Source organism: Kwoniella mangroviensis, chromosome 3 (assembly GCF_000507465.2).
Source record: "Kwoniella mangroviensis CBS 8507 chromosome 3, whole genome shotgun sequence".
NCBI lineage: Eukaryota > Fungi > Basidiomycota > Tremellomycetes > Tremellales > Cryptococcaceae > Kwoniella > Kwoniella mangrovensis.
The window spans coordinates 1,098,936-1,122,475 of record NC_088829.1 but is presented as its reverse complement, the minus strand read 5'-3'; the positions used below and the strand labels follow the sequence as shown (position 1 = coordinate 1,122,475).

Sequence of the window (23,540 nt, the reverse complement as noted above, 5' to 3'; positions counted from 1 at the left end):
AGCGCCTCAATAACCGGCCGGTTACTGCTCATCCCATAACTACACAGTAGACACAGTGGCAAACATGGCAACAGCAGATGACACCCCACGCATGGCCGACTCATTAACGACTCAGGATGAATGTGAGATGCACATGTATGTAAATGTATGATGACCCTATGCTCGTCAATGCAAGACTGGTTACAACGTTGATATCGCATCATAGGACCGAATCCATCATCATTCCTCTTCTCCTTCGGCATCTTCCTCCTGCCCATCACCATTAGTCACCCCATTAGCCTTCACAAGACCAAGTTCATTAGGTAAGCTCTCCTGATCTTGAATCAATGCAGCCTTTTGTGCCAATCTTCTTGCTTTCTCCTCCTTTGATGGGCGAACTGCAGTGACGATGAAGTTAGCTCTTGAACCTTTGATCTGCGTGATAGCTAAATACTCACCCCAATTGCCTTTTCCTACTCCAGGTCTATAGTTCACCATCATACTTGTCAGCAATGATACTTGATATATGTTCATTTGGAGATAACATACATGACCGGCTTCTTGACCGCACTTTTCTTCTTCTTCTCTTCGTCATCATCGCCATCATTCCCATTCCCATTCCTCAGAGCGTCATCGTTCTCTCTATCTCTCTTTTTCTTGTTCGCACTTGCTGCAGCAGTAGCACCGTTATTGACGGTATGAGCAGGTACGTTTTTCACAATTATCTGGCCCAGACTTCCTATCTGAGCATGAGAAGGATCGAAAACGTCGTCTTCGATGATAGACAATCCGGATTCCATACGTGCCGCGTAAAACGCATGCAGGAGGGCCGGAACATGGGTAGGGATGCTCGAAACACTGAGAGGAATGAAAGGAGGAGGCGGAGGGTAATCGGGGAGATCTTCTTTCCTACAATACAGAATATACAAACATCAGTAATATTCCCCAAGAAAACTCGGAAGGAAGGGAAACAGAGCCCGACTCACTCTCCATGTGTAGCAGCCAGCCGCCTTCGTCGTCCGTAGAATAGTGAGGATGGCACAGTCAGTGATGCCAGTCCGAATTCTTTGTCTATGCCTAGATCTCGCAGACCAAGGAAGTCTTCTCCCAGCTCGTCGGCAAAATTACCACTATGGGCAGGATCAGCATGTAAATTACGATAGACCCTGGATACCACTCACTCCATGAGCATTTCACCATTTTCTGCGAACATCATATCATCTTCAATGACAGGTGCAGTAGTCTTGATTCGATGTCAGCGGTACAGTCAGCTATGGAGCAAGTATGAGTAAGAGAGATTGGGAACATACAACTTCTTTGAAAGCTTGTCTGATCTTCCTCTGCATGTCACCAACTTTGACGCTCTCACGCTCGATATCGTCTTTCATATGTGCTTCGAGGTCTTGAGTTTCTATCTGACCATTCTCATGCAAAGCGTGCAGGATGATCTCCTATCAATGAAGACAGCGTCAGGTCATCTCGCACTCGTTCGAGTCCAGAAGAAGGGTGGGACTAACCTCAGTCGTCATCTTATTGGAAAACCCATCCGCAAGTAACCTAAAGGTTTTACCCATATTCGCCAAGTGATCTACCGCGACCCTTGTGAACAGATCCAAAGCGGTCTCATTTGCGCCTGTTCAGAGGGAAGCATCGATGAGATCAGCAGGGGTATCTCTGTCAGTGTTAAGTTCACTACCATTACTCACCCTCAAATCCCGAGTGAGCCAGCATAGCCGCTGTGGCTTTCTTCAATTCCAATGCAGCCTGTTGGTCACCAACTTCACCTCCTGCTTTCTGCCTCTCTTTGCTCCGTTCCAATTCTTCCTGTCTCGCCAAAGATCGTTGATATGCTTCTTCTTTCTTGATCAACTTTTCTTTTTGAGTTTGTAGCTCTCTAGATGGTAAGATACCACCTTCTAATTCTATTCTCTGAAATTCTTGTATACGGTTTATGAGCATCCTCGATTCGTGTAACCTGTTGACAGTGCCGTGTATCGTTTTTCTCATGTTGACTGGTTTACCCCTGTTGACCTTTTTCGGCGATGATGTAGGATCATTACCATTGATCGATCGGTGAGATAGCTTGATACGCTTCCGTTTGGGAGGGACCGGATCGACCATCTGAGGTATCGAGGGCAAACCACCGATCAACGCATCTTCGTTTGTGGAAGACATGGCTCCCCACCAGTACCCTTCCAGCTTGAAATCTTCTTCATCATATCCTGCTGATACCGGTGTAACAGACGAAGGCATAGGAAACCACGAAGGAGGTGCATTACCATAGAGGATCTCCTTGGCTTTGCCTTTGTCGGAGAAGGAAGGCCCAGGTTGATTTAGCGATACAGGCATGAAATGGGTCATTGAGTATGGTGTTCGAATCAAGGCAGGTGCAGACTCAAGGGACGTGTTCAGCTGAGGACGAAATGCGGGGGGCTACATACTGTATCAACTTGAATGTCCTCACGAAAAGAGTTGGACATCACTTACACTTCTGCGAGCGTCGCCGTTGATCCTTGGTCTAGAAGTCGAGGCTACGCTGGTGCCTGGTCTACTTCTCTGCGATTGACCTGGAGAGAGAGGGACCGTAAGTTCAGCCCTCGGCTTTGTCAATTGCGACAAAAGTGGTGATAGGGTTAAGGCGTAGGTACGGGATCATACTCACCCTCTTGATCTTTTCCTCCTCCTCCGTCCGGTATCTCCCCGGCCTCGCGAAAATCCTGCTCCTCGACTTGAGCTCCCAAGCCATCATCGCTCTCACCAGCAGCATCTTCATCATTTCCAGCCTCGGTGACAGAATCATTGGCTAATCCTGACGCTCTCGTCGTTGCAGAACCCGCTAAAGGCGCAGGAGAGCCGTTCAGAGGTATGCCTTGGGGTAAGAAACTCTGAAGAGGATTGGCGGGCTTTTCATTCTTGTCTACAAGGTATTCCAGATGATGTTCCGCTTTTTGTTTCATATACCGAGCTGCGGCTCTGAGAGGGTGTGTCTATGGATTGTACGATGATCAGCTGCTATGTTTCGAAGCTCATAGTTGAACATGAATTTCCACCCACCTCTTGACTGTTATATTCATAACAGTTCTCCCAAATCAAAGTGAGATCGGCTGCAAATTCCGCTTTGTTCTTGTATTTTCTTGACTTCACGTTTCGCAGGATTGTGGTCAAATCCATGGGTTTCTTGATGACTGTCGATAATGAGGATGTTAGCGTTAGCGAGCTACCTTCCTTGCGAATGTGTACCATTCGCCTTGGACTCACCCTCGTAGTAATCCGGAGCATCTTTCTTGGAAACCGGTTTCTGGAAAGCTAATGATTCGGGCTGCTCAGGATATAAAGCAAATCAGTCTCGGCTCAATCCAGGTTTTCCTTTCTGAGACAAGCTCGAGAAGTTGTGGAATCCACCCACAGTACTCTTCAATTCGTTTACTATCTTTTCCAAGCTATCGTAGAATGCATCCGCAGTCGATTTGCTCGAGCTCTAATAGTATCAATCGAAGAAATCAGCAAGGAAAAGCATTGTTTAAAGCGGTCGAGGTTGGCAAAAACGGATACCAGCAAAGTGCCAAATTGCCTCTCTCGCACCCGGACCGGATAGAAGATATATGACCTACTTTACCAGCTTGTACATCGATCAACAGCTGCTGAAACTCGGGATCTGCGAGATTTGGTGCATCGGGTATGCCTTCGAGGAAGTTGAGGAGGTACTGTCGAGAGCGGATGCATAGGTTCAGCAATGTTTTGATCAGTTGGAAGGTGAATGATTTTGGGTGCAACTCACCTTCATCCTTATTTCAGATCAAACTGAGTTCAAAGGACGTCTGATGGAAGTATATAGTATGTCCGATGTATCATTCGAAAGCCCTAGTCCTCCTCTATCGCTCAATGGGGTGGATGTCAGTGGATGCTCTGTTTTTGACGAGTAAGACGAGGTCAAAGATGAGTGGGGTGTTATACGATTACCGGAAAAAAGAAGTAGAAGTGTGTTGATGGTTCGGTTCGAACAATATCTGACGCGCATCAAAAGATAATCTTAAAAGAGACAGTTCAATCGGTTAGTACACTTCAATCAACAATCAACAATCAACATTCTACTATCATACCCCCATACATATAAGATCAGATGTCCTCAGTGGACTCAGACAGCTCTTCCAGACGAGGCTCCCTCCTCGGTGAAGATGAGAATCAAGGGGATCCATCAAAAGCACCTTTCAAGTATCTACCCAAACATGTGTTTGGTTCTATCGAATATCCCGGGCCTGTCTCTCACCCGAGCTCGATATTGAAGGTGATACATCAACAAGATATCAACGAATGCTTCAATGCTACATCGAAATCGACTGGGAAACCGGTATTGGAAATGAGGTATAGAGGAATGGAGGATTCGACCTACGAGAATCCTGTAAGGGGACATAGGATACCCAGTCAAAAGTTGTTGTTGAAGATCACGAAGAGAAGGAGGAAGGGGAAAGATAAGGATGAAGGGGTTTTCACGTCGGAAGTTCTTGGGTCCATTCCACAGACCGTCAGGTTCAGATGTGAGTTGAACTAAGAGGTGCAAAGGTGCTTGGCTGATTCCGTCTCCGTCCGAATACAGCAATGGCAGACTATCAATGGACACCTGATCCGGAGGGGCCGATAGCCAATCTAGTGAACTCGCTCAAGTCGCTGGATTGTGAGTGATTTGTCCTCATACGGTAATCGCGACCACTATTGGCATACTGATGATCATAAAGACAATGCAATACTCGATCATTCGTTTCCACCACTCGAAGAGGAATTCCTCGAACCTCATGAAAATCCCTTCGATCCGAAGATCCAGTACAAGTCGAAGCTGGATCTGCAGCCTACGCCGTTATTCTCCACCAAGAACTTACCCTATACATACAAGTGAGTTGTGTTGTAATACGCTCCCAAGCCATCACTCCTAGAACATCCTTCTTCAAGATATGTATCCGCTGATTTCCTCGCCTCAATACAGCTACAAGATGCCTACTCAAGCTGTTTCGGAACCCTTCTTCGATCGCCGAACTCAGACTTGGAAGACTAGATACGTTAACAAAGCAAGAGTGATAGGTGTGGGACCGATCAGTGTGCTTCATAACCATAGATTGGGTGATATACCGAGGGAACCGACCATGCAAGTTAAGAATAGGTTGGGTGCCTTGGATGCTGGTTTGTTGAAAAAGCTCAAAGATGTGAGTTCGGTGATATCACTGCTGCTCAGTGGTCATGGTGCTGAATGCGGCTGTGTTGCAGTTGTTCGAAGAAAGACCTGTGTGGATGAGATACTCTCTTTTCGCCAGATTCAGTATTGAGGAACGTCGAGAACTTCAGAGGTGAGCTCAATGCATACCGTAAACCAAGCTGATTTCATGCATTTATAGGGTGAAAGCGTACATTCCCACAGCATCTTACATCATGAGCACTGGTCCGTTCGGGAAATGTCTAGTCAAATATGGATACGACCCATGTGGAGACAGAGAATCGTACAAGTAATTGAACCTGAAGCTTGCAAGCTTGAAACTTGCTGATGACGTTGGACTGTGACAGATACCAACGTATATTCTTTTATCCGAACAAAAAAACAGTCAAGACGCCCATCAACGTGGACCCGCTAGATTCCGAAGAAGAACCTGAAGGAGGGAACGAGACCAAACAGAAAGGCTGGTGGATTGAGAAACAAGAGCAGCTGATCGAACAAGGTGAAAGACCGCCTTTGGATGTAGCGTAGGTTTAGTGGCTTGAAGCAATACTGGACGGTGTGATGTTCTTCCAAAACGCCCGCAGCTGATTTACTCTTTTGTAACCGTAGAAAAGCGCATATATTCGATGGTAAATACCTTAACAGGGAAAGGGGTGATTTCCAATTATGCGACATCATCGATCCATTGATTGCGAAATATATAAACGATGTTGACAAGTTCAGGACCAAATGTTCAGTAAGTTGAATTGCATTGGAAGCACCACTCCATATGATCATTCTGATCCTCAATTCCTGCACAGCTACAAACTGGATGGTATCCACCTTCATTGTTCAAGTTGATCAGGAATCTCATCCGAACGAAATACATGTATATATGGGAAAACCACTCGCCTGCTCCTGATAACTTGTGCAACATATTCATTGAGGAGTATAATAGCGGGAAGTACCTCTTGGAGGATGCTAATCAAATTGACGAAGAAGACGGGGGCAATGACAATGGGGAAGACGAGGAAGGAGATGAGGACGATGAGATGGTGAGTGCACGCACTGCTTACAACATGAACTGAAACAGGGATATCTGACGATCTTTTGGGTTCATTTCAGCTCAACAAAGATAGGGAAGATCGTGGTGATGACCAAGAGGAAGGTCAAAGTGATTAGGTACAATCCTTTAGATGGATCTGACAGTTCTGGAATGCTGCACAATTGTACATTTTACTTCGCAAGTGACTATTTTGTGCATGATATCGTCATTGATTGTTTCGATACGAGGTCATTTTGATATTACAAGTTATCCGGATTCCGAAGATAAGATCCGGTTCTGTCTATATGTTACAGAAAGATATATTCTATTTCCATTTTTCTATCTGTATCACCATGCTTCCCCCCGTGTATCGCTCCGTTTGAGTCTGATAGTCCTGATTTTATTGTGGGACTTTCTCGTACTGTGCAATTCAACGCAATCAGCTCAGAGGGGCCCAAGTCGGAAAAGCTCTGATACTCACGAAACATAGATAAGCCTTTTGACTCAATACCTCTTCGATACTCGCCAATCGGATTGATGTACTGTGAATGATTGTCGTCTATGTTAGCCTCCAATCTAGAAAATCTGGCGATAACTCACTCGGAACAGAAACACCAAACCCTTCTATCCGTTTTCTGCTCCTTACCGCTCTGCCGCGATTTGATACTCGAATTCGACCTCTGGTCAAGCGGTTCAATCGTTGGTGTCTTGTTCTCACCTTCTGCGGCATTACCAAACATTTGTTCAGGATCGATCAAGCAGTAAGCGATATAATGTCCTCCTATCATCGTTCCTAGGTGTACGACAACGGCTGGAGAGCGGGACGAATCAGCTGGGATTTCTAAGAGGGCATGTCTTTGGACATGACTCACCATATAGCCTATACATGACAGGATCCAGCTCGGGACCTTGCTCGGGATTCGCCCATTCCATATAAGTGGCTCGAGGGCCGTCAGGAGTCTGGTTCACTTTGTAATCTTGCCTGTTGGGTGCTAAGAAGGGTGCGAGATCGAGGGTTTCGGGGAATGACACGAAGTCGTCGATTCTGGGTTCCAGTCAAGACAGTCAGCAGCGGTACCGAGAGTCAGAATGGCGGAATTGACATGATGTTACTCACTTTTTCAAATCATAGAAACTCGAGAAACTGTAACTCTTGGTCGTCTGCTTGAACCTCTTGAAGTGGAATACCAAAATTTCAGGTTTCTTGGCTATAAGATACCGCTTGAATGCTCGACCCATGACCACATGATGCGATTTCTTATTATGATCTTTTTTGCTCTTACTTTTCTTGCTCCTTTTGGATTTCGTTTGATCGTCCTCGTTATTATCATTATTATCATGATGTTCATCTATCGAAGTTTCGGAATCCGATAATCCGTCTGATTCTTCGTCCTCTTCATCATCTTCTGCCTCAGCCAAGTTATCCGCAGAGGTCGACGTGGATACGTCGTTGTCTTGGGTCGACCTGGACGTCGTGGTGGTGGCTGCGCTATCGATGGTCAATTGCGAATAATCGGAACCATAAGTTGACGAGAGCGTGGTCGATGCCATCTGCTGATTCAGCTTTTCCTGCTCTTCTAATTCCAGCTGCCTTCGTAGTGGTGATGGAGCTCTGATTGTTGGATGGTCGGAATGATTTGGCGATCTTCCCAATCTACTGCTCTCCAAGTTATCCCAATAGGATGTTTTACCAGATTTTTCCGACGAGGGTGACCCCATGACAGAGATTTGAGGTGGCTGATGAGAAGAAACCCTTGCACTGGGCACCAGCAGTGGTGACGTGCCGATGGAGCTGGCAGTCGATACAGAGTCTCGTGTGTAAGTCTGAGGTAATCCTTCATGATCGTCTTTCAATTGTTCTTCGTCCTCCTCTTTGACAGTCGCTTCAAGTTTGGAGTAGTAACCATGTTTGATTTTCCAGCATTTCTTGCATGCAAAGGCATTTTCGCCTTCCAACACCTCGACCGAAGTGAACGCTCGCAAGGCATCGATCAAGCCATATTCAGGTGAAGATGAAGAAGCTTCTACGGGTTGACCAGATTGAGCAGCTCGAAGTTTCGCAAGTGGATCGTCCGAGTCGATAGCACCAGGAGGAGGAGCGAGTATACGTGAGATGTACGCAGCTTGTGCGGGGGTTGGGCCAGGCCCATGGTACCTATGGTGATGTTTAGGCTGCTTCCTGTCGACTTGAAATCCTTGACCATGTAGAGATGGTGAATTTGGTGTAGATGTAGAAGGGGTTTTGACTTTCTCTTCCTCGAAAGTGGTTGATGGGCCGATAACAGGAGAAGCAGCTTTTTTGTCTTTCCTCCTGAACGAGAAACTAGGTTTGTTCTTCAATCCACCGAAATTCTTGGTTGAACTGCTTCGACCGAGACCACTGCTGTTGGTATTGTTAGAATCGATTGTTATCCTGTCATCAGAATCCATACTCTTCCGACGATCTTTCTCTCTCGGTCCTTCAGTTTCTGATAGTTCGCTTTCCGACACTACCGAATGGAAAGAATTGCCTTGAGAGATATCGGGTGATTGTGCTGTGGCCGAGTTGGATTTCCGAGGTCGAAATTTACGTGCCATGGCTCTTAGCCTATCTCTTTTACGCGGTTTGGGATCATCCCCTTTGAGCGACAGTGAGATATCTAGGAAGCTCTCGTACGTGTGGGAGACCTGACGATGGAGGATTTAGTCAATGAGGATAAATGGAGGTAAGAGGTTGAAGGACCTACCGCTTTACATTTCTCACACACAACGACACTCGCCAGCGATCCGCCGAACAAGACATCAGCAAAAGGTATCAACCTCTCTTCCGTTGACTGCACGATCTCAGATACGCTTTCCACAGGAGTTTGAGATGGAGAGAATATCTGGTCTTCGTTGACGACATGGCCGGTCATTTGACCGTTGATGTTGATCGGAACAGCGGAAATCACAGGATCCACATCGCGATGCCCTGGAGAGGAGGGTCGAGTGTGGGCTGGTGAAGGTAGTGGAGAAGGAAGTGGACTGATATGCTTTAAATCAAGATGCTGGTTTATGGCGATCGAAGCTGAGGGAGTGGTCTGACCAGATTTCAGTGAGCTGTCGTGATGGCTGGACTTCTTCCGCCTCCCGCTGATACCTAGATTACTGTTCAAGGGCGGCAGATCTGGTTGTAGTTTCTTGATGACATCCTTCTCCTCCATCTCCATCGAATTTAGTAGATGCCTCAACAGTTCGTGGGCGTCCTGTTGGGAGTAGTCATCGTACTGATCATATTTCCTCGCAATTTCCCTCAACAGTGAGTTCAACGACATGGATCGTTTGGATGATGTTTCACTGGCTCCATAGGTGCCTCCACCTGCTTCTTTCATCCTCCATGCCCGGTGAAGGGAATTGGTGAATGCTCTTGTGACAGGTATCAGATCATATAGAGGTGGTTCGAGAACATCCGGATGTAGTGAAGGAATCAATTTGGGATGGACTATGGGGTCAGGTAGCGAAGAGTTGGGATGTACAGACAGTGGTGAGTTGGGAGAGGACGATAGCAATGTGGTCAACGGAGCCGTTGCGCTCAACTGTGGAAACGTGAGCTGCGTCAGCTTGGCAAGGATGCGACTATGTCATCGCACGTACAGCTTGGAATGTCGAGTTCAAGAAACAAGTATTCGACTCATTATGTATCCCGATGGGTTTCAGCGCCATCCCAGGTCCACTTGTTTGATATCGATATTCGTCTTTCGGGGAGGACGATGCTGTCGCAGTACTCTGTGATGGCAGGGTAGATGACACCGTTTCTTGGGGTGTGGAGACCGCCATTGAGACCGGTCGAAGGAGGGCGGGTGGGGCTTGTGGTCGTGGTCTGGGGTGTTATCCGTGGTATATACAGCGCATGCAAGATGGCAGTGAGCAGAAGGCAGTGGGTGGTGTTGATGTTGGTGTTGGTGTTGGTGTTGGTGTTGGTGTTGGTGTTGGTGTGGATAGTGAGCAAATGCACGCAGGGGGTGTTATGTGTTCTCCCGTCTACAATCAAGCACCAATCGTGATTTGTAATCCCTGATTATGATTCATTACAAGATCCGCACAGGCGTAATGGCTCATAAGATCTTACCCCATTACAAATGGGATGCTACCATTACGAAGTCCCTTCGGCCCCCGAATAATCCGAGCGGAGTTACTACTGCATCAGTTCAGTTGTCCCGCTAAGATATACATATAATCCTAAGACAAGTTGTTTGGTGCACCAAAGTGATCGTCGCGATCGCGTGGCCCTATTATGTCATATGCAACTGCACACGTATATGTATAGATATATATATACACATGCATACCATACAGTGGTGTTAGGGGGTATCCATTGAACTTGATATCCAAACGTGACCAACAAGGTATAGAATCGCATCGAACTAAAAACCCAGTAGAAGTCGGATATTCTTGGTTGGGGCGAATGGCAAAAATTCGAAAACCTTGGACAGAGGCCTCAGACGGCGAAGGCTGCGGAGCCACTTATTGAGTGGGTGGGGCTTCGTCGGCTATGATGATGAAAGATGGTTAGTCTTTTTGTCATATGTGCTTGAGGTGTGGACGATATGGATCATGCGAGTGGAGTGACAGTGACAAGGACATTGCGTGGAAAGTAGATTAGGCAGAAGTTGAGGAGCACCCAATACTCACGGTTCAAAATACCTTTCTTGACCAGCTCTTCAGGTTGGGGTCGTTGGGCAATTTCCTTGTCGAGTTGGTCCTGGGGAGTGACCTAATCAGCTCTCACTCTACACCTAACTAAACTGGCAAATGAAGCATGGTACATACTTTGTGCATAGCTTTCTCAAGGTCAGCTCGTTTGCCAGCGAGCGAATCGCCAGGTGCGCCTAGAAGTTTGATCGGGTCAGCGCCACTGTACAACATGCTCTGCGATACACTCATTCTCCATCCTACGATGATACGCTGCCGAGTTGCACTTACCCTTGAGAATACCTTTATCCTTCAATTCGTCGGCGGAATGTCTGCTCTCAAACAACTTCTCAAACTTTGCTTTCCCAACTTCATCTGTAGGACTCAAATCACCTCTGTTGTCTACACCTTCGGCGACACCGGCAGCGGGTACAGGAATAACGGTCGGAGCGAGGGCATGGGCTTGGGCGTGAGCTTGACCAGCGAGTGATCCAGCGGTCGAAGCGGCTTGTGACCCGAGGGACTTGGCCGATGAGGTTACGCTGGCGGCAGCATCGGAATTGGCGGCTTGTCCAGCGAGCACAGTAGCTTGGTTGACAGCGCTAGTAGCCGTGCTGACCACTGTTGAGGCTACAGCTGTAGCAGCTGATTTGGCTTGGTTGAGGAGGTCTGATGGGTTCGCTGGGGTGAAGCATGGTGTCAGGGCGATTGATCTGAGGGGAGAGTGGGCTATAACTTACACATGATGATTTGTCTTGCAGTGGTGCTAGTCTGGCAAAGGGACAGGTGATGTTGACTGTATTCAGTGAAGATATAAGATTGATTCAAAAGTGGTTTATGTAAGTAGTGATTGAGTGAATATAAATGGGCAAATGGATGGATGGATGCAGTACTCGGATACACCCCACACCTGCCAGGTGAGGTGGCCTGTGCTGGTAGGGTGGGATGACGTAATGACGTCATCCCTGCTGTTCAGTCTCAAGGTGGCAACCGTCGTCCTCTATTGACTGATGATGGACAAGAGAGCTCAGTGCATCAAGAGATGGCCTATGACAGAGATGTCTGTAGAGTGATAAAAACGTACAAATCAAGCCAACGGCCCCTTGCGAGGTGCCGCATACAGGTCTGCTCCATCTATGGATGTGAGTGAGCTTGTAGAGCTAGAAAGAAGAGCAGGCGCAATGAGCCAATCAGCCTTATTTTCCTTCCACCTTTGCAATCAATCGACCATCGTAGAGCTAATTGGATTGAAGATCAACTCCCATGGACAGCTCGGCCCCATCACTGGAGGTATGCAATTCTAGAGTCGTTGCTCTTGTCAAACTTTGCACAAGAAATCCTGCCTCTTGCCAACCACATCGCCTCGACCTTCCTCACAGTCTCGGCGCTTGGATTTGTATACCCCTTCACGTCCCTTGAAGCAATCAAACAATTTTCTTTGATCCGACCCATGGAAGTAATTTTCATCGCTGAGATGATTTTTTAATGGGACGATAATGGGACGATGGAGAGAAATCGAGAATCGCAAGACAATGCGGCGTGTAGTCAAATGCTTTGACGCTTTCAACGTGTCTCGATTCACTTGGATCCCAGCCATCAGCAGTCCAATGGTTCCTCCCGCTTCTCAGTGCCGTCTTGAGCCTCATCGTAACAACTTCCAGTATAAAACTCTCACACCGTCAATGTCCTGATAACTGTCATACTCTTCTTCTGGGATCCCACTTGCTTCGATCAGACTCATGAGTACGGCTTCGCATCTGTCTGCCTTCTCGACGATTTCAAAGGGAGACACTAATGGGATATCATCCTCAAGCTCGGAGGGGATTACAACTTCATCTATCGGTCCAACGGTCTTTTCGAGATTCGAGATATATGCCCAGACCATTTCGCCCGTTGCCATAGAGTGTGAAGAATATATCTTGAGCCTTTGTTCCAAGGAGCGATAGACGTTCGACTGTTCATCGTTCACATTATCCGCATGGCCACGGTGTGAGTGACTGCGAACGGACTGGGTACTCTTGACTGCGTAGGCTTGTGAGCTCATATAAGATGGAATGCAAAAACGCTGGGCGACAATCCTTTTGTCATCAAACATCTGAAGAGCCAGTTTGTACAAGCACAGTTATCATGGTGGAGCGGAAGCTCCAGGTGATCTTGAGGCTTCTTGGCCCGAGGTCGTTTGTCTGGTGTCCTAACTCGGTCAACAATCTTTTTGGAATCACAACGATCTCCAGACGGACAGGTCTTCTTACATCTGAAGATTTGTCCATAATATTGGGCTACACAATCTAAATCAAACATCAAATGCGAGGTTGTTGTTGTTATCGAATCTGATGCATAACTTCAGGAATCAATACCGCTAGCACGAGGTCTCCATCTGTCCGACTAGGTATGGATATACGGTGTGCAACGTCTTGTGAGTGTTAAATGGATATGATGTTTGATTTGAAGTATATCTTTTACCCTGAACCAGGCCAAAATCAAACGCGACCCGCACACACACACAGTACCATGAAGGGTCACTAAGATTATTCTTACTGTTCTGTTCTGTACCCCTAATCTTATTGTCCTCTCAGCCGCAATAGTTTAAAGCCCCCAACACAGTCCACACACAATGTCTCGACAGAGGGGGTATTGTATCGTATTTGCAATCGGTCGAACGATTGACACACCGATGCTCACATGCACGTGGGGATCTGCACGTTCATCCATTGACCCTTGTCTGAGGTGTTGTCTACCGTTGTCATCATGCTGATTCGTCAGTAGGAGGATACGAGGATAGGATATATACGAGTGCAAGGGATCCAAGCGTTGTCCCTCGAGGTGATCCAAGCGTCCATGATGCTATCAAACATCGAACATATTGACCCATTCATGCATGATTCATTCACCATCAACATGGATCTCATTCTCCCCTCCATCGCATCTCAGGTATTCATCCCTCGGAATCGACAGGACCAGCATAATATCCCCATACCCGACTCAGACATCCCTTCGACCTCCATACCAGCTCTTGCTTCGACCCATCAGAGAGCAGAAACCAAGAGCCCACCCGCCAACGGAGCAGCCCCTTCATCTGCTCCACCTCTCATAGTCAATCTGCAAGAGGCAAGCTCACCGCCTCGGCTGCATACCTCGATCGATAACAAGAAGGAAAAGATCCAAGCGCGTCCTATCACTCCCATGGATTTTTTTGGTTCTGCGAAGGGTAACTCAACAGCGAAAGATGGGAAAGTGAGCTCGAAGGGATCGAGAAAATCCGTCGATCAAAGACCACCTGTGGACCCAGCAATCAAGGGTATACCACAAGGATGGGAAGATGATCTTGCCCTTCAAGTAGCTAAAAGCGGAGAAGGCATTGTCACACCTACGCAAAATCCCACAAACACTTTACACAAACTCGGTGCTTTCAAGGAAACGAGAACAAAACTATCGTCTTTCAGTGATACAATGAGATCTGGTTTTAGAGATAAAGGAGCCGAGAAAGATAAAGAGGAGAGAAGACCAAGTGGACTCAAGCTTCACAAGGGGAGTATCAGAGCAACTCAGAGATCTTCCTCGATGATCACCACACCGTTGAATCTCGGCATGCAGTCAAAGCATCGACCCACCTCGCCCGGAAGAGTAAACCATCAACTCACTCACTCGGTCTATAGCGATTCCTCATTCAACACTCAGAACACTGCATCCACCGAGATGTCTTTCCCTCTGATTCCTCCCTCATCTCAGAATGTTTCTACCGAAGGGTCTACAGCCGACTTCACTCACCTGTTTACCCCTACATCTCAAGCTGAACATGAATATCCAGCATCCATCACCTCTTCTCATTCTACCCAGTCTCGCGATAGAGTCATGGGAATTGTCAATGATCCTTCTCCCGTTCCTCCGGCTGGTATGAAGACGTTCTCCCGCCCTGCTATCGAGGAAGTCCTGCCCTTTGCGGCAGGTCGTCCGTTCGCCGCGTGGTCTGCACCTGTCGCGGAAGAAGATCAACATCCACCCGTAGAGACTCATAGTACCGATGTTGGGAGGAGAGGCAGCATGTCGTTGAGTAGACTGGATATGTTATTGTCGAAGGATACAGCTCATACAGAGAGCTCCATCTCGTTGGAGGGGTGGAAGGAAACGCCTAGACCAAGATCGGGTCTACCTGGGAAGAAGGTATGGGTTGATGTGAAGGGCGAGAGGAGCACTGGAGTCTACAGCGTAGGATGGGAGAGAGATGTTCTTGACCTGTGAGTGTACGTTTGTTGACATTAGCTGATGGTTGTATATAGCGAGGCAAGATTGCACGAAACCATGTACGAGATTGCGGGAGAGAGGCACACATTTGTGGAGTTCAAAGAGCCACCCAAGGCGGTTCTTGATGTGAGTGAGGTTTGGAACGGTTCAAGCTGACCTGAGGTGGTAGATCGGTACCGGAGCTGGACACTGGCCCATCTCAATGGCTCTGCAATACCCAGATACAAACTTTGTTGGGCTTGACCTAGTCCCTTGTCAGATCGACTTGTCACTTCTTGCGGAGACTGAGAAACGAGCACGATCGACAAAAACCGGTACATCAGCTGAAGGGACGGGTATGTGGGAGAGTGTCGAAAAAAGGGTGAAATGGCAGAGGGGTAATTTGTAAGTACGCTTCAATGTGAGACGTAGCTGACCAGTAACTTTCATTTCAGCTTTAACGAACTTCCCTTTGACACCGGCGTGTTTGACCTCGTTCACCTCCGATTTGTCAATTTAGGCATACCCGAAACCAAATGGTACGACCTTCTGGAAGAGGCTACCCGGGTATTGAAGCGAGGGGGTAAGATTGAAATCGTCGAGACAAGCTATACTCTTCCATCCAGATGTCCAGCATCTCTGAAGAATTCGTTCGCATCTATGCTGTTGGCAGACATGATCCAACCTTTACCGTCCCTAGCGATGCAATTCAATCTACCTTCTGTGGAGAACATCAAGTCCAATGCCGTCAAGCCGGTATTCCATCAGAAGTGGACAAAGAAGGTACCAGGCGCTCTGGAAGATGCCGTTTTGGATTGGGTCAAGTCTGCTGTCGAATACAAAGGTACAGGATTGATCAAGAATCAGAACGGGCTGGAGGGTGTTGTCGGAAGAGTCAAAGGGGAACTGCGTGACAACGGAGGTGGTAGATGGGATTTCGGCGATACAAGACAGGGTAGGGATGTAGAGACGGTCGAGGATAGGGAAGTGATTGTATGGGCCTGGGTAGCTACGAAGAAGTGATGCCGTGCTGGGACTGTCTATCTTTTCTGCTATCACTTGACGAACATAATGCCATAGAAATGTACATAATGGATCTCTTGTAATGAACATGTGAGAGAGAGCACGCTTCATATGCTCGATCTTTGTTGGATCCAGTGACGATCGCTTGTCGAGGTCCGAGGAGATAGCCGAAGTGTTGAATTGTGATTGTACCATCGTATTGAGATGCGTCATCCATTCTTCCATCTATATTCTTCTTCCTCTTCGTCCGATGCGATCCAAATGAACGCTCATCATGTCAGAGAAGCCACTGTATACCATACCCATAGATCAGCGACCACCTCATGGACCGCTGACATCCAAAATCTTCTTCCCTCTGATCTTCAACCTCGCACAACTGGGGATCAACTCGGCTCAGTTCCTGTGTCTCCCTTTGCTGCTTATCCCCATTGTGGGTCGTGGATGGTTTGACAGTGCGATTGGCTGGACCAAAGATGGCTATGGACGTCTTCGTGAGTCAATTTCAAGGATGGTCAAGGCTAATGGAAGTCATCGTCATTACCGTGTTATTCGGACCAACCTCGCTTGTATTGACTACCGATACACCCCCTTCAATCACGAACCTTGTTGAGAGAGATGCTCACGGCAACTTGATCAAGATCAACCTCCCAGCTAGACTAGTAATCATGGCTAATCATCAAGCGTACTTGGACTGGATGTATTTGTGGATTCTCTCATGCTATGCCGGTCATTCGAGGGGGATCACCATCCTGCTGAAAGCAAGTTTGAAGAATATACCGGTGATTGGGTGGGGAATGGTGAGTGAATAGTGTATGGACGTCAGCTGACGACCAGCGTTTCTTCAAATTCATCTTCATGAATAGATCATGGGCAACAGATCGAGATAATCTCACCCTTGCGCTTACTCAGCTTGGACATCAAGCACAATCCGGAGAAGAGGATCATTCGGAAACTTCAGGTTTACTTGCGCCAAAGAAGCGTTCTCCTCTCTGGTTGCTCATATTCCCGGAGGGAACGATTGTCAGTGACGAAGAAAGAGTGAAGAGTGTGAAATATGCTGAACGGGAGGGAATCGTGAGTGATCTTTGCATACGAATTTCGCTAACTCAACAGCCTGACTTCATCACCATGCTACATCCTCGTTCAACCGGTCTGCTATTCTGCCTGAGAACGCTACTGCCCCAAGTGCCAAATCTGCAGCTACTAGATGTGACGATAGGCTACCCGGGTGTACCATATGGGAAATACCCTCAAGATTGGTGAGTGAGAAATCGATAGGTCTAGCTAATATCTCAGGTATGGTCTGTTTTCGGTCTTTCTACGTTCTGTACCTCCTCCGACAGTTCACCTGCATCTCCACCTGTATTCGGACCTATCATCGCCATCTTCTGAAGTCCCGTCACTGGGCAGTCGATCGTTGTCTGTAGGCGATGATCAGCCTCCTTCTGATACTGGTATAGCCTCACCGGAAGAGTCAAGAGCGTTTGAGCTATGGCTCCGAGGCATCTGGACGGCAAAGGAGAAGCGAATGGAGGGATTCTATGAAAATCAACGGTTTGAGAGTGGAGAGGGAGGTGCACGAGAGGTGATCCATGTGAAACAGACGTGAGTATGATACTTGCCAGGGTATTGCTGACAAATAAAGTAAATGGTACCACTGGATCTCTGCTTTTGGCGGTGGAGGAATGGGTACAGCAGCGGTTGTGGGAGTAGGAGTTTGGCAACTTATATCTCATCTCAGTTGATTGTATCCGACATGCATTTACGTGTAAACCGCTACAAGACATCTGAACACATCCACAATTGATAATACACAGTGAGGAGATAGTTGAGCCGGGGACATTGGCAGTATTGGTGGCTCGGTCGTAGGCGAGAGGAGAGGAGACGGGGCGGAATCGGTACGAACGAAAACTCTCGACGAAGAGGTGGCCAGGATGAGATGACAAGCATAGATCAGGGTGGTTGTGGGAGGTAAGGTATGGACTGGTGGATCAGCATGGTAAAGCTGGAATCTGCACTCACTCGGCATGCGTTCTTCCCCTCTCTCTTTTCCTGCTGCTTCTTCGCTCTCAACGAGCTTGATCAAGTCTGCCAAACTCAAAGTCAAAGCTTGTTTCCCTTCACTAGGAACTACAATCCTGGCGCAATCCATCACTCTCACAATGCTTATCAATCCGCCTTTGCCCTCGTCTGCTGGCGCTAGCAATGGCGAAGATTCGTTAGTCAAGGCAGTCCTTCTCGTTTCGTCAAGTACACCTAACACACGAAGACCGTGTTGACACATGACCTGCATGGCACCGAGAACGGAAGAAGATGTCGGAATTGATATCAAGGGATGTAGGTTGAGGCGTAATTGTCTAGATCCGATCGGAGCTTCGAGGATCGAAGGGGGTTTATCCAAACCAAGCAAGTAGCGTAGAACCGTCTCATGCGATATAACGTGACCTCCGCTCATAGCTACCCTATGAACCCCTCTGCTGTAAAGCTGTACGAACGTGCGCAATGGGGCATTCGCATTTACCAAGTAATATGGATTCTTTCCTGAGATATCTGATTGAGAATGTCAGTGACAGTCAGCTATCATCATCGACTCACTGCACAAGTCTCCTACGACAATTCTTTCCCCTTGATGTATCCTGTCAACAATTTCTTTGCACTCGCCATCGCTGCCATGAGAGTATCCTTCGCCGAGCGGTTTCGCATTGAGTACAAGGAGAAGGAAAGTGTTAAGGTCGGCATACTGGAGAATCAGCGTTTGCGCAGGCTAAGGCAACTTACGTCGAAGAAGGCCTGGGTTTGCTGCTCGTCATGTAGTTCAACGAGAAGATAATGCGTCCCTGGCTCGAGCAACAGCTGTCACAGTCAGTCACCGTTACTGATAGGCAATGACTCACTGTGACTGCCTCTTCAACCCGTGTAGCTCCTGCAATTCTCACCACCTTCTCTCCTTCAGCGAATGATATCTCTGAAGCAGAGGCGTTCAACCAGTCGCCAGCATCCACATCGATATGATCCTCATCATCCTCCCCAAATACGTCAGCTGATGAAGATAGCAGAGCGGATCCGAGCGATAGCGACCCGCTCAGACTGAGAGAGCTGAATGACCCTTTGGACCGTCTTTTCAGCGAGAACGAGGTGGAGAGCGTCTCGTGTGCTGATCTAGGCGATCTGTTTGAGATTGTGCCATGACGTGAGGGCACTGGTACTGGATGAGAAGCAGCAAGATGTGGTGAGAGAGTGAGAGACGGTCGTCGACGATGAGCAGATCCTTCGGCTGGTCGAGGCGAGGGTCTGGTACTTGAGCTGGAGTCCATAGCGATGTGAGCGTATATTTGAGGGGTGGAGAGCATTCCTTTTTACCTGGCAACTGATGATGATTGTGGAGACATGTGAATGTGGTCAGAGTGGTAATGTCGGTAATCGATACACCGGTAACCGCTTATATACGACCATCGTCGTCGTAAACCAGTTTATCATGCATGTCATTTTTATTATCAGATGTTATTATCGAATGGCTAGGGCTACAGAAGTTGGCATTATAGAGGTATATACGTATGTTAGGAGTTTTCACATATTATGCTCGGAATTTCTTGACCTGCGAATCTCTAACAAGGCCTCTTCAGTCCATCCCAGAGGCTCATCTGCATCTTTCCCTCGGGTTATCGGAATAGACTGTGCCGTGACAGGATGTACACGGATTGCCTCATGGTGTCGGTCGATTGATCCAGATCTCGATGGACCAGTAGAGTTCGGCACAGACGGTATGGATAAGGCGGTCTCTAATCGATGAGCGAGACCACCGGAAGTGTCATTGATATCGGTAGAAAATCGGTTTTGAGCAAGGGCCGGGGTGTTATCGAGAGCTGGAGGGCAAGGGGTCTGAGACCGGACTGATCTGCCTACGCCAGACTCACTTGCACCACCGGAGCTTACTCGTTCCATGCCGGACGAAGGTCTTCGGAAGCCGGGGATATGTTCAGACGCTCTACGCAAAAAGTCACCGATCGCACTAGGTTTGTTGTTGTCATCCAGCTTCTCCTCGTCGTCCGAGTCGACGAAGACGGCGTGGTCAAGCGCTGAGCTATGACGACGCTGACGAGGTCGAGGGATTGGGGTGACTTGTTGAGCCTTTGGACCATAGAACACCGCATCATCGCTTCGCCAGCCTGCCGCGAGATTCTTCTCTTTCCGCGAGTCCTCCTCTTCGATTTGATCATCTTCCTCGTCCTCTGGATCATCAGAAGGAGGAGCTGGCATGGGATTTCCAGCGCGCCCATTCCGTGGTCCGGCATCAGACAACCGACCACTAGGACTATGGGGGGCTGATCTGGAAGATCGATGATGGCTGGACGAACGGGAGCGGACGGGAGGGGGACTTCGATGACGAGAGCACGTCTTGTCTTGCGCAGTGGAGGTTTCTTCCACTCGGATATGACCACGACCTCTTCGAGCTGGTGGAGGTAGCAGGGCTGGTGCGGGTATGGCTTGATGTGTGGGTATATGGGTTGACCCGATGTATCGTGGGTGTTGTTCAAAGTTTGTGGGACGGGCAAAAGGGAAGCGAGGGGCAATTTGTGAGTCTTGGGAGTCATCAGAGTCGAAGCCGTCCTCTTCATCTTCCTGATACCCATCGTCGGTATCGGGTTCACTGTTGGCACCGATGGGTGCAGTCTGATTGGGATGAGAGACGACGGCAAATTTCAGGGTCTGGCGCTGTGATATGTGATCAGCATGGGTCTACCTGTGTATGTGAGAGGACTTACAGGAGGATGTTCTACCTCATCAGCCCATTCTATTCGCTCTCGCTTCTCTTCGACCTTTTCCAATCGGTTTGTCAAACTTTCCATTCCCCCTAGTCCTAGACCAGTATGCCCTTCATCAGACAGACCGCTGTTGCTCTCGCGTCTGAGTATTGATGCTGATTGAAGTGGGGGAATCTCGGAAGATTTTGCGAGGATGCCATGACTAGGTCGTTGGGGACTGGAGAAGGCGGTGGAAGGGGTGGATGAGTGAGTCGAGATGATACCAGATGATTGAGGGTGTTTCTTATCTGATGAGTGGATCAACGCCGTGAGCAGAGATACGGGTTGGGCGCGATCCTCCCCATCTGATCCAAGATGAAGATGGGGCGGATCATGCGGGTGGTCTGAGACTGGGGTGAGGATTTGAGGTGATTTGATGGGCAGCGTCATGACGGCGAATGTTACGAATATACGTTTATTGTTTATCTTGCTGGGGTATACGCTAAATTGATTGATGGGGGGTAGGTTGTATGGTGGAACATCGTGGTATTGTACTGTTGGCGAGGTGCATGGTTCTAAAGCTGTGAAGGCAAGATGGCGAGCGCGAGGGTGAGGGTGAGCGGGACGGTTGGGATGGGGATGGTCATGGTGTATGGTGTATGGTGTATGGTGGACTGCAGTGTTGTTGTTGATGTCGTCTGTTGGTGGATGATGAGTAAAGTATAAGCTAAGATGGATGGCCCATGCAATAGATATATATACACATACATACATGCATAATGCATAGCCCAGGGTAATCTTACTCAAAGAGGAATGTCTCATCATCCAAAATGGAATTACGTAATTACATTATGACGTGTCGACGTACCCCTGGTAGCAAGTCCGTCGAAAAACACCGCGAACAGCAATCCGCAATGTTCCCAACGTTCCCAATGTTCAGTTACAGTCGCTGTACACATCTTCATCGTCTCATTCGCCTGGATCCGATTGAATGATGCATGACTATGGGATTGTGCTATGCAGATACGCTAGTACAGCTTCTGAACCACTTGCAGAGCCGCTGTGACGCTGACACTGATCAATGGTGTGAGAGCGTAGGAAATGACAATCGTCTTGGCAACCGCAGTCTCCACATCCTCATCGATATCCGACATTTCGACAATCTGAATAGCAAATCAGTGGACTGGCGCAGAGAGCTCGATGCTATAACTCACTGCAGCTAGAGTAAGAGCCGGCGGTCCGACAGGAGCAAGCATCATGATGAAATCCTGTACATCAGCGGCTTGTCGCATTCGCCAAAACTCACCAAAACCGGATCGTTCAAAATCTTGTCGCCGACAGCCTTACGGATTCCATACACCATACTGATAGAGATCACCGGCATTACAACGAACCTGAATATGAAGAGGTAGATTAGAGGGAAGATAGGTGGTCTCGAACCTTTCTTCGTCTTGAGATGGGCACCGATGACGAGCATCTGCAAGGCCGCGTATAGCTTTCCGATCTTGTCGATCGAATCGGACAGGCTACTCTCTCAGCTCAATACTTCTCAGAACACCACTCACGGACTAAGCCAAGCTCCTTTCTTGAATAACCAGTTGTGGAGAAACGGGATGAGCCCCGCAACGATTGCCGCGAGTCCACCGTACATGGGCGGATTCATGAAGCCTGCCAAGCTCTGTTGCAAGATCTTGGCGATCTTCCAGCCCTTCTTGCCATGTTGCCTTGCCTCATGGAGCAGTGGTGCATTCTCGTTGTCCCCGGAGTACGGTTCGATGGCAGGATAATCTTGATCCTCATTGAGGACCTCTCGCACCTTCTTGATCGCATGAGGGGATTCCGAATGAGACCAGGGATGGGGTATATCAAGAGGGTGTTTCTTCATCATCACTAATTGTCAGCTTTGTGCCTACTTCATCTTTACGTACCTGGACCGAAGGAGAATCGGGTTAGATTGCACACCAGTGCGTTTATAAGAAGGAAGACCTGACCTCGATCTAGCACTGCATCAAGATCGTCGTTCTTGACCAAAGGTGATAACGTGCCGTTTTTGCCCAGAGAGCTGAATAAAAGTAGAGGGAGGGACGTTGCGTTGTTGAATACCATGCATGGACTGGTCGTTAGCGAAACCCGGGAGCTGAGCGACTCACATAATCCACTGCGGCATACCGAAACCAATCACCCCGATCGCACCAAAGATCCAAGAGATAAGTTGGAAAACTACCGCATAAACGAGAATGACCCAATCTTCCGAAAAGCATCAGCATGGCTGTGTGCACATTGTGAACTTACAATCTTTCAACTTATCCCAAGATGCGAGGGGGCCGATCTCCGAAAATAGAAGAGCAGGTAGGAATAGAGTTACACATAGCTTAGAAGCACTCTACTCGTGAGCTTTGTTTCTCTCATATCAGCTCACCTCTTCGCCCTCGGGAGAGAGTAATTTCCATTTGCTCGCGAAAAACCCATAAACTAAAACAAGAATAACCGAGATCGAAGCCTAACCGTCAGCTTTTGCTGGAACTCATGGTTCCACTCACCTCGACGGCAGACCAGGTAGTAGACAGGATTTCAGATGCAGACTGTAACATGCTCTGATGATGCTATCGAAGAAGAAGGATGAACGATGCACAGATACAAAATTGTTATATAACGAAAGATCACCAGGCATAGTTGACATCATAATGAATATTTCGGG

At 48.0% G+C, this 23,540-nt stretch overlaps 11 protein-coding genes across 11 annotated transcripts; 4 read left to right on the top strand and 7 right to left on the bottom strand.

Annotated features, from left to right (window-relative positions):
• Positions 1-219: 219 nt before the first annotated feature.
• On the bottom strand, positions 220-3,763 carry I203_108235 (uncharacterized protein; the record flags this gene model as incomplete). Its single annotated transcript, XM_065518365.1, has 15 exons — positions 220-377; positions 438-463; positions 529-888; positions 966-1,109; positions 1,161-1,222; positions 1,290-1,430; positions 1,497-1,612; positions 1,686-2,412; positions 2,467-2,546; positions 2,642-2,966; positions 3,034-3,164; positions 3,238-3,298; positions 3,386-3,457; positions 3,591-3,683; positions 3,758-3,763. 15 exons carry the CDS (start codon positions 3,761-3,763, stop codon positions 220-222), a joined length of 2,502 nt encoding a protein of 833 aa, XP_065372730.1.
• A 336-nt stretch (positions 3,764-4,099) lies between these two features.
• On the top strand, positions 4,100-6,343 carry I203_108234 (uncharacterized protein; the record flags this gene model as incomplete). Its single annotated transcript, XM_019148406.1, has 10 exons — positions 4,100-4,514; positions 4,574-4,651; positions 4,713-4,866; positions 4,958-5,174; positions 5,236-5,315; positions 5,364-5,471; positions 5,530-5,706; positions 5,792-5,918; positions 5,983-6,216; positions 6,287-6,343. 10 exons carry the CDS (start codon positions 4,100-4,102, stop codon positions 6,341-6,343), a joined length of 1,647 nt encoding a protein of 548 aa, XP_019001989.1.
• A 263-nt stretch (positions 6,344-6,606) lies between these two features.
• Positions 6,607-10,001, bottom strand: I203_108233 (uncharacterized protein; the record flags this gene model as incomplete). The annotated part of the gene is made up of 7 exons (XM_065518364.1): positions 6,607-6,627; positions 6,688-6,748; positions 6,807-7,017; positions 7,079-7,251; positions 7,324-8,873; positions 8,933-9,760; positions 9,819-10,001. The coding sequence occupies 7 exons, from the start codon at positions 9,999-10,001 to the stop codon at positions 6,607-6,609; spliced, it is 3,027 nt and encodes a 1,008-aa protein (XP_065372729.1).
• A 687-nt stretch (positions 10,002-10,688) lies between these two features.
• On the bottom strand, positions 10,689-11,600 carry I203_108232 (uncharacterized protein; the record flags this gene model as incomplete). Its single annotated transcript, XM_019148404.1, has 5 exons — positions 10,689-10,714; positions 10,857-10,926; positions 10,995-11,053; positions 11,148-11,537; positions 11,597-11,600. The coding sequence occupies 5 exons, from the start codon at positions 11,598-11,600 to the stop codon at positions 10,689-10,691; spliced, it is 549 nt and encodes a 182-aa protein (XP_019001987.1).
• A 2,154-nt stretch (positions 11,601-13,754) lies between these two features.
• I203_108231 (uncharacterized protein) lies at positions 13,755-16,100 on the top strand (the record flags this gene model as incomplete). The annotated part of the gene is made up of 4 exons (XM_019148403.1): positions 13,755-15,091; positions 15,134-15,224; positions 15,268-15,482; positions 15,533-16,100. The coding sequence occupies 4 exons, from the start codon at positions 13,755-13,757 to the stop codon at positions 16,098-16,100; spliced, it is 2,211 nt and encodes a 736-aa protein (XP_019001986.1).
• Positions 16,101-16,374: 274 nt separating this feature from the next.
• Positions 16,375-16,710, top strand: I203_108230 (uncharacterized protein; the record flags this gene model as incomplete). Its single annotated transcript, XM_065518363.1, has 1 exon — positions 16,375-16,710. One exon carries the CDS (start codon positions 16,375-16,377, stop codon positions 16,708-16,710), a length of 336 nt encoding a protein of 111 aa, XP_065372728.1.
• Positions 16,711-16,765: 55 nt separating this feature from the next.
• I203_108229 (uncharacterized protein) lies at positions 16,766-17,363 on the top strand (the record flags this gene model as incomplete). Its single annotated transcript, XM_065518362.1, has 3 exons — positions 16,766-16,897; positions 17,010-17,174; positions 17,301-17,363. The coding sequence occupies 3 exons, from the start codon at positions 16,766-16,768 to the stop codon at positions 17,361-17,363; spliced, it is 360 nt and encodes a 119-aa protein (XP_065372727.1).
• Positions 17,364-17,862: 499 nt separating this feature from the next.
• Positions 17,863-19,414, bottom strand: I203_108228 (uncharacterized protein; the record flags this gene model as incomplete). The annotated part of the gene is made up of 3 exons (XM_065518361.1): positions 17,863-18,650; positions 18,696-18,840; positions 18,995-19,414. 3 exons carry the CDS (start codon positions 19,412-19,414, stop codon positions 17,863-17,865), a joined length of 1,353 nt encoding a protein of 450 aa, XP_065372726.1.
• A 253-nt stretch (positions 19,415-19,667) lies between these two features.
• I203_108227 (uncharacterized protein) lies at positions 19,668-21,292 on the bottom strand (the record flags this gene model as incomplete). The annotated part of the gene is made up of 2 exons (XM_019148400.1): positions 19,668-20,813; positions 20,864-21,292. The coding sequence occupies 2 exons, from the start codon at positions 21,290-21,292 to the stop codon at positions 19,668-19,670; spliced, it is 1,575 nt and encodes a 524-aa protein (XP_019001983.1).
• A 578-nt stretch (positions 21,293-21,870) lies between these two features.
• Positions 21,871-22,134, bottom strand: I203_108226 (uncharacterized protein; the record flags this gene model as incomplete). The annotated part of the gene is made up of 2 exons (XM_065518360.1): positions 21,871-22,005; positions 22,057-22,134. The coding sequence occupies 2 exons, from the start codon at positions 22,132-22,134 to the stop codon at positions 21,871-21,873; spliced, it is 213 nt and encodes a 70-aa protein (XP_065372725.1).
• A 269-nt stretch (positions 22,135-22,403) lies between these two features.
• I203_108225 (uncharacterized protein) lies at positions 22,404-23,433 on the bottom strand (the record flags this gene model as incomplete). The annotated part of the gene is made up of 5 exons (XM_065518359.1): positions 22,404-22,721; positions 22,805-22,904; positions 22,993-23,089; positions 23,135-23,225; positions 23,383-23,433. The coding sequence occupies 5 exons, from the start codon at positions 23,431-23,433 to the stop codon at positions 22,404-22,406; spliced, it is 657 nt and encodes a 218-aa protein (XP_065372724.1).
• Positions 23,434-23,540: the final 107 nt, after the last annotated feature.